General features: G+C 46.3%; 1 protein-coding gene across 1 annotated transcript; it reads left to right on the forward strand.

Annotated features, from left to right (window-relative positions):
• Positions 1 to 7,297: 7,297 nt before the first annotated feature.
• LOC104520668 (olfactory receptor 51G2) lies at positions 7,298 to 8,260 on the forward strand. The gene has a single exon (XM_010162417.2). It carries the CDS (start codon positions 7,298 to 7,300, stop codon positions 8,258 to 8,260), a length of 963 nt encoding a protein of 320 aa, XP_010160719.2.
• The last annotated feature ends 1,012 nt before the right edge of the window (positions 8,261 to 9,272 follow it).

The following is a 9,272-nucleotide window of genomic DNA, read 5'->3' on the forward strand; positions in this document are numbered from 1 at the left end:
TGAGTCAAAAAAGAGTCAAGGTAATATCTTTTTCTGGAGAACTGTGGAAAAACAAGTCTGGATGGGTTCTGGAGAGGGTATCTCACCTATGCCTTTGCCGTGAGGCAGGATCAGCTCAGCTGAGGGATGTTGAGGAAAATTACCTGTGGTGGTGACTCCATGGCCGTGCCAACCTGCTCCCTGGTTTCACTGGCCACCTCTTGCCTACCCTCAGGTTTCCTTCCCACCAGTTCAGCCCAGGACACTTTGTCTCAGCCCCGCAGTCTGGTTATCCCCATCTCTCTGCAGTACCTCTTTGCTTTGCTGCAGGACACTTTCCTCTCCCTGCTGCCTCCAAGGTCATCTGCTTTCACTCTGCACTGGGGCATCTCAGCCATCTGAACCCATCACACCGTGTTGTTTTGTTTTCATTATGGCTGGCTGTGACACAGCTTTCAATTTCTGACATAAAGATGTTCTCTGGCTAAAGCTTTTTTGCTCTGAAGACTGTAAAAACTCTTCTACTAGGTCTAACTAAAAGTCCCTCCATCCTGCCATCCTGCTTTGAAGGGTGGCTATTAATGGCCATTTAGGAAGGTAATTTACAGTTTATCCTCCCTTGGCACGTGTCCCAGGTCTAACAATCAATTTAGAGGCTTTTTGAACAGAAGGCAGAACCTCGGCCATCAGATTTAATAGAAATCAATGAATCTCTCACCCGTGGATTTGCCTAACACCTTTTTAAAATCTATATATACTTTGGGCTCCCACAACATCCAGTGGTGATGAGTTCCATAATTTCATTATGAACACTTTAAAAAGTTGGGGTTTTTTCAGTTGTTTTATATCTTCTGCCTGGTATTTTCAGGGTGTGTTCTCCCCCTTCTAGTTCACATAGTGTGAGAAAAGATGAACAAACATCCCATATGTATCTTCTCCTCCCCATTCATTAACCTCATAGACCTTTCCTGTATTGCTTTATTGTCTCTTCTCAAGGCTGGAGAGTCCTTTACTGACAATTTCCACTTCTACAGGAACCTCCCTGAAGGGGTCAGGCTGTTGGACAAGATTATCATTGTAAATCCCTTCTCACTGAACCATTCTCTTCTCCTCTCTTCTCTTCTCTTCTCTTCTCTTCTCTTCTCTTCTCTTCTCTTCTCTTCTCTTCTCTTCTCTTCTCTTCTCTTCTCTTCTCTTCTCTTCTCTTCTCTTCTTTCTCTTCTCTTCTCTTCTCTTCTCTTCTCTTCTCTTCTCTTCTCTTCTCTTCTCTTCTCTTCTCTTCTCTTCTCTTCTCTTCTCTTCTCTTCTCTTCTCTTCTTCTCTTCTCTCTCTTCTTCTCTTCTCTTCTCTTCTCTTCTCTTCTCTTCTCTTCTCTTCTCTTCTCTTCTCTTCTCTTCTCTTCTCTTCTCTTCTCTTCTCTTCTCTTCTCTTCTCTTCTCTTCTCTTCTCTTCTCTTCTCTTCTCTTCTCTTCTCTTCTCTTCTCTTCTCTTCTCTTCTCTTCTCTTCTCTTCTCTTCTCTTCTCTTCTCTTCTCTTCTCTTCTCTTCTCTTCTCTTCTCTTCTCTTCTCTTCTCTTCTCTTCTCTTCTCTTCTCTTCTCTTCTCTTCTCTTCTCTTCTCTTCTCTTCTTTCTCTTCTCTTCTCTTCTCTTCTCTTCTCTCCTCTCCTCACTGTTCCATGCCTCTGAGCACAGTTGCTCCAGGACATTTGCAAGCTTCAATACTTTCTCTGTTATTTTTAATTTTTTTTTCAATCTGACACATCTAAACACAACAAATCTATGCCAGGATTGTTCAGATGAGTGTCGCAAAGGCACATAAGCCCGGCTGTGAAGGTTTAGCAACCAGGTAGAAGCAGTCGCCTGCCTTACTTAAAATGAATGCTTGGAAATTAATTGTTCTTTGGCACTGGGGCCATCCATAGAATCATTGAATCATTTGGTTGGAAAAGACCTTTGAGATCATCAAGTCCAACCGTACCTGTCCACTGCTAAACCAGATCTCTGAGCACCTTATCTACCCATCTTTTAAATCCCTCCAGGGATGGGGACTCCACCACTGCCCTGGGCAGTCTGTTCCAGTGCCTGATAATGGATCAGGACAGCAATCTCTTTAGCCTCTAAAATGAAGTGGTCACATCCTGCAGCCTCCTGAGCCCCTGCCTGGGATGTTACCTGGTTGGCTCAGGCCAGCAGCATGCCATGGATCATGATAAGACCTTACTGGTGTCTGTCACGGGCAGTGCCCCAGCACAGCCTGGTTTGTGACTACAGCAATATCGCTCAGGTCCAGTGGCTGGAGTCACTATAAATTGTGTTCACCTCACACGAGAATGGACAAAGCCATCAGCTCTCCCGTGTCTTGGTCTGGTAGCCCCAGAAATAGGAGTTAAGAGCAATTTCCACCTCACAGCCGAGATGGCAAAGACAAACTTATTACCACGAGACGTGTAGATACAACAGGCTTCTGGGCCATCTGAGAGGATATCCACTAATGTGGCTGTGTTTGGCTTCGTAATATTTAGTTTGTTTTTATTGTGCAATATATTATGATTTTAATTAAACATTTTGTGCCTGACTGGTCGCAGGGGAGATAGCTGGAACTTTACCTCTGTTATTCTCCCGGGGAGATGCTGCAAGCACTCTTCTCACAAAATTTATTATTATTTGCATTACAGATCCATTCTCACAATAAAAATGACACATATTGCCAGCACGCTGCAGCACTGCCAGCCATAAATCACAGGGACTTATAAACACGTCGCCCAATAAACTGTCAGGAGAAAATCATGCCTGCTGGGAGAGAGCATCATACATGGCAAAGATCATTCACTTCACACACTCCCTTCGCTGCTACGCCTCTCGCTGTTTACGCACGGGGAGCTTGGGCTGCCCGTGGCTCCCACTTGATTGGACGGGGTCAGTCCTCGGGGTGAGTTATAAGCGCTGCCCTCCCCATGCTGGGACACAGATGCGGGTTCTTCCTCTGCATTGCAACGGGATTGTGTCACCTGCGTGGGTCATAAACCCCCCAGGCCCCCATCGCTGCACTCGGTAAGTACCCCATGGCAATTAGCAACCTCTCCATCATTGCTTTCTTCATTTCCTAGTGTGGTGGCTGTGGTTTATGGGGCTGGACACCAAGATGGATAGGGAGGTGCATCTCCAAAGTGCTGCTTGGTAGGTCCACAGTGCTCCATGGGACCTGCTGGGTGGGGAGTTCAGGAGAACGTGGGTGGCTGTAAGTTCAGGCAGTGCTGGCACCGCTGCCAGGGAAGGTCTGGCCATCACGGTGCTGTTCACCGTTGTGCTGTGGGCTTTGTGCAAGAGTCAACCTGCTCTTCCACAGTCTGGTGGTCTGGTTCAGTTGGTGGGAAGGGCAAGTTCCTGTTCTTGTAAAATCAAGAGAAACGTGGTTCTGTGGGTGCTGAGTCCCCAGAGTCCCTTTATTGATCCTCCTCCCCTTGCTGAGCGGCTGAGCCCTTGCTCGGACGCTTGAGTTGACAGCGATGCAGTGGTTAAAATAGCAAAGTCTCCTCTTGGGAAAAAAACAGATCTCTTGGTCTCGTCCTTCCCAAGCCCCTGCTCTTGCCTAGGCTGAGAAGAAGCCCTTAAAGCACCAGTACTTAAAGTTATTGCTGAAAATCAGAGACAGGCAAGAAATCAGGAGGTGACTTTTGAGGGCTGGAGGAGGGACAACATTGTGTCCTCCATGAGGCATCTGCATTTGTTCCTGGCCCCTTCTCATCTTTACTGTGAGGGTGTCAGAGTCCTGGGACAGGCTGCCCAGAGAGGGTGTGGAGTCTCCATCTCTGGAGATGTTCAAACCCACCTGGACACTTTCCTGTGCAACCTGGTGTAGGTAACCTGCTTTGGCAGGGGGGTTGGACTGGATGATTTCCTGAGGTCCCTTCCAACCCCACCAGTCTGGGATTCTCCTGAGCAGTCTGGAGTAGCACCTGGGGAGCAGAAGCCTGGGTGCTGAGCAGCAGACGGTTTTATGTGCCTTTCTGGGCGAGCAGCAGGTGATGCCATGAATCTTTACATTGATGTCCTCCCGTAACTGGAGGTTTGTTTCCTCATCAGGGCTTGGCTGCAGTGTGAAAGGTGTAATTGCTGTCCCACGATACCCAACGGGGAGGTGTGACATGTATGTGTGTGCTGTACGTTATAGATACACAGAGGAATGTACACAAACAGAAATAAGCATGTGTGCTTGTTTATATATTTTATATAGTTGTGTATATATTCTTTATAGACACACTCAGAAAACATGGAGGGGGATAAAACAGCCTTGGGTGAGATTGGTGTCTGTAATACGTAGGAGCACATAACGAACTGGAGTAGCTCAGACGAGAGCAGAGCCAGTAAAGCCCAGTTCTAAATGACTTTGTAGAGCGTGGGAGGAGTGGTTGTGTCTAACAAAGTCAGGATCCACAGGATCACAGTCTGCAGAAAGGTTTTGCATCTCCTACAGACCCCAGTGAGTTCTCACCAGTCCTTTCTTTCCCACTGTGCTCTAACAGTCTCTCCTCTTTATCCACCTCCATATCACAGAGGCACAGAATGGTTGAGGTTGGAAGGCACCTCTGAAGGTCACATCTAGTCCAACCCCCCTGCCCAAGCAGGGACTCCCAGAGCACATGAACCAGGATTTTGTTCAGATGGTTTTTTAATATCTCCAGGGAGGGAGATTCCACACCCTCTCTGGGCAACCTGTCCCAGTGTTCCATATTCCTGGGAATCTCTTGAATCTCAGGATCTTTGAGAGTTCTGGATCTCTGACGGATGCTGCTGTAAAGGAGATGGTTAGACAGACAGACAGACAGACAGACATGCATGTACTCATTTTTTTAGGTTTTTTTTAACCCAGCCTCCAGATGAGACTGAATTGCAGAGTCTGTAGATCTCGCTGCTCAGATGCTGTTGGATTGTCAGAAAGGGACACCTCTTACCTTTGGGGAGCTCCAAGCTGCCACTTAGGACCAGAGTTACCTCTGGACAGTTTCCTTTTGCCCACGTAGATCATTGTTGATGCCTTAGGGAAAGCACTAACTGCCCTTTGGCAGGCAGCTTCATCCACATCTGTGCTGTCCCATGCGCTGATGAGACTCTCCTGAAGAAGGGTTGGGACTTGTCCCTTCACATAGAATCACAGAATCACAGTGGTTGGAAAAGACCTTTAAGATCATTGAGTCCAACCATAAACTCAACACTACCAGTCCCACCTCTAACCCATGTCCCTCAGCACCTCGTCTGCCCAGCTGTTAAATCCCACCAGGGAAGGTGATTCCACCACCTCCCTCCTCCACCTGAACCAGCCTGTTCCAATGCTTGACCACACTTTTGGTGAAGTTTTTCCTCATATCCAATCTCAGTTACGCTCTGTGCTGGCCAAATTGATTCCTGGTACTAACTTTGCAATGAAGATAAAGTGGCCCTGCCTGGAGGAAATGAAATGACTTTGGGTCTTTCCCAGTTCCCGTCAGTTCCGTGTTGCTTTTGCCCTGGAGCAGGAAGATGTTTATCCTTGCTGAGCTCTGGGATTTATTGCCACATTAGACTCTCAAGCAGACTAAGAGTGTAATGAAGCAAAATCATATTAGGAACATAATAAATACATCATGGAAGAAATGTGTGCTTATGAAAAAATTAACTGTGTTACAGTAAATCCTTCTGCTCATAATTCAGGCACTCGACCTGTTTGTTCTGCATCCCACAGAAGGTACATTAAGACCGAAGCCACAATTTTAATTAACTCTTGTTTTGCACATTCACAACTTTCCTCATCCACCCAGCTGGTCATTCAGTCACAAAAGGCTTAGAGAGGGCTCAGAGACCCCATCAGCATCTCCAGCATCTCTGCTAGGGTGCATTGTCACCTGTAGTGTAGGAACCTGGATTGTGCTGAGACACAGCACTGAGACAGGTGAATCCTCCAAGAGGACTGAAACCTATGGTAAGATCACAGGCTCATAATAGGTTCATTAGATAATTCAGGTTGGAGAGACTTCAGAAGATCCCTAGTCAAAGCAGGGCCAGCTATGAGGTCAGATGAGGGTGCTCATGGCTTTATCCAGTTGGGTCTTGAAAACTTTCAAGGATGGAGATTGAACAACCTCTCTGTGCAACCTACTGAGGTGCTTGACAGTCCTCACGGGGAAACATTTCTCAGTATATCCCATCTAAACTTCCCTTTCAACTTATACCTTTTGTCTCTCATCCTCCCACCACTGCTGTGAAGAGCCTGGCTCTGTGTTCTTGACAGCCAGGCAGTAGGTAGGGGAAGGCTGCTGTAGGGTACCTGCAAAGCCTTCTCTTCTCCAGGCTGAACAAGCCTCTTTCCTTGGTCTCTTATCCTGGGGCATTGCTCCAACCTCCATCCATCTCAGTGGCCTTCTGTTGAACGTGCTAGAGTAGACAACTGCTAGATTTCTGTGAACATCTCACTCACCTCATACTCTTGATCCCTTTGTAGAACTCCCATCGCATCCCTGTGTTCCTCCCCTCTGATTCAGAGCCACAGACTTTCCATGGATGCCTCCCTCATGCTTCTGAACCTGGAACTTCTTGTGCTTTGTTTGTGTTTGCTGGTTATTAGTAAAAGTTACACAAGTGGGATTTTGCTCGTTTATTTCTCTTCACCTGACAGAGACACAGGTTATGAAATGAGCAACAACTTGGATGTGAGAGCCACTGAAAATCCACCTTACCCTCTTCTGTGACCATCTTCTGTGCTGAGAGTAGCAGCATCTAAGTGCTTGATTCTCTGGTTTATTTTGTCATTTGTTTTCAATACTGATCTCAACTGAGAAGTCAAAGTTGAACTTTCACCAGTTTCATGTCCTCCTATCTCCATCTAGCATCAAAAAGTAGCCAGCTTCTTAGCAGCTTAGTCTTGGTTGGGTTGACTGTAGAAAAAGCATGTGCTCACTCAATAGAGCATCTCAACCTGTGGAGTTTGGGGACAACTACAAAGCAGTAGCTCTCACCAGGGAGGTTTTCACTCTCATTCTAAGAAAAAATATTTTCCTTTCTTCCTTTTTTTCTTTTTTTCTTTTTTTTCTTTTTGAGGGAAAATGTCCATCCTTTTCCTTCCTTTTCTAGTTTAATGGATAAACAAGAGTGTAGTCATATGTGACACCAGGGTAATTATAACAGTGTCCTAAGCAGCCTGGGGGTATCAGCATCGGTTGGTGGGGGAGGCGGAGGGATGTGGTGCTTGTCATTACTCAGTTCTACATTCAGTGGAGAGTCCAACTACGTGGAGTTTCTGTTGTTGATTTGTTTTAGGTCTAGGTTATGTGAGAGCTGAGCTGGGATGGAGCATGACTCACATACCACGTGGGAATTCAATGGCTCCTTCCATCAGCCTTCAGCTTTCCTCATGATGGGCATCCCAGGCCTGGAAGCCCTTCACCACTGGATCTCCATCCCTTTCTGTGCACTGTACCTTATTGCTCTCTCAGGAAACTGCATGATCCTCTTCATCATTAAGAAGACCCAAAGTCTTCATGAACCAATGTACTACTTCCTCTCCATGCTGGCAGTCACTGACCTGGGCTTGGTTCTCTGCACGCTGCCTACTACTCTGGGCATTTTTTGGTTTAATATGCGAAGGATTGGGTTCGATGCTTGCCTCACTCAGATGTACTTCATCCACATACTGTCCTTCATCGAATCCTCTGTGCTCCTGGCAATGGCATTTGACCGCTTCATTGCCATCTCCCACCCACTGAGACACTCATCCATACTGACCAAGACAACTGTCATAAAAATAGGTCTGGCAATTATACTGAGAGGTATGGTCTCCCTCCTTCCCATACCCTTCTTACTCAAGAGACTAACCTACTGCGAGAAGACTGAGCTTTCTCATTCTTTCTGCTTCCATCCTGACATCATGAACCTAGCATGTGCAGATATAAAAGTCAATGTCTTCTACGGTATGATTATTCTCTTATCAACAGTGGGGATGGACTTCATCTTCATTGTGCTGTCCTACATCCTGATCATTAAAACTGTTGTTGGCCTTGCTACCAAGGAGGAGTGTCTCAAGGCTTTGAATACCTGTGTCTCCCACATTTGTGCTGTTCTAGTGTTCTTCATCCCAATGATCGGACTGTCCATGACCCATCGCTTTGGAAAGAATATTCCTCCTCTGGTTAACACTTTGGTGGCCTACACCTACCTTATAATTCCCCCTGCTCTCAACCCCATTATCTACAGTATAAAATCCAGCCACATCCGTGAGGCTTTGCTCAGGGCACTGCGGAGGAAGAATTAACCTGACTGGTAGCTTCCTCCACCAGTTCTGCCAGAAAGTGCTACTGGACTTGTTTCTTGGTCAGAGAGAGTGGACTGGTTTCTTGGTGCTCAATCCAAGTGGGTGACTGCCAGATGAAAGAACTGCAGATCCACTCAGATGCTGTTCCTCAACCCAGAGCTCTCATCTTCCATGCCTTTTCCTAGCATGATGGTTTTGTCCCTTCCAGAAGCTTGCAAACACCTCAAGCATTAATGCCAGTGATATATGCAGATGGCAGCACTAATTAGAGGGAGATAATTACAGAAAAATGTGCTGCATGACTTTCTCTTTTCAAGTCACACGATGGGGTGGATGAAGGACCCTCTGCAATGCATGTTATGCAAACTATAACAACCAGATAATGGCACGTAAGCTTCCCTCAGACTCCCTTGCATGGGGTCATCATTCCCTCACCACATGTTAGAGTGTAGATAACCCAGGCAGCAAGCTCAACGAGCTAGGGCTTGGGCCAAGAGTTTGGCTCCCCTTTGAATGTCCCAGTCATCAGTTGTTCAACTGCAAACATCCCACAAGATGGAGCTCAGCTCCAGATACTGAGCACAGAGCATTTTCTGAAGACGAGGTCCTGTTAAGTGGGCCCACAGCACTCTCAGTCCTCCTAAAAAAATGGCTCAGTCTTCATCATCTGTGTCTCTAAAGTGCCGTACTCATCTACAGTGATGGAAACAGTGCTGCTCTCACATTTCTTTTTGATGTCATTGAGCGTTACCATCTTGCCAGATCTATTGCTCCAACCATTGCTTTGCATTGAATGTAACGTGTGTTTGCAACATCTTCAATAAAAGCCATCTGTTCATTGTAAAAGGTCAAAAGATTCGATGAAGCAATTTTTTTGTTTTTCTATGATGCAGAAATATTAGGTTGGAGTTGCTTAAAATCGTCAGGATTTGCTGTAGATGAGCATAGGACTGTATGAAGTAGGTACCCATCAGGATGGTGCTCAGAGGTCTGGTGTGGCTGGATCTCCTGC

Source organism: Antrostomus carolinensis, unplaced genomic scaffold (genome assembly GCF_000700745.2).
Source record: "Antrostomus carolinensis isolate BGI_N321 unplaced genomic scaffold, ASM70074v2 scaffold21852, whole genome shotgun sequence".
Classification (NCBI taxonomy): Eukaryota; Metazoa; Chordata; class Aves; order Caprimulgiformes; family Caprimulgidae; genus Antrostomus; species Antrostomus carolinensis.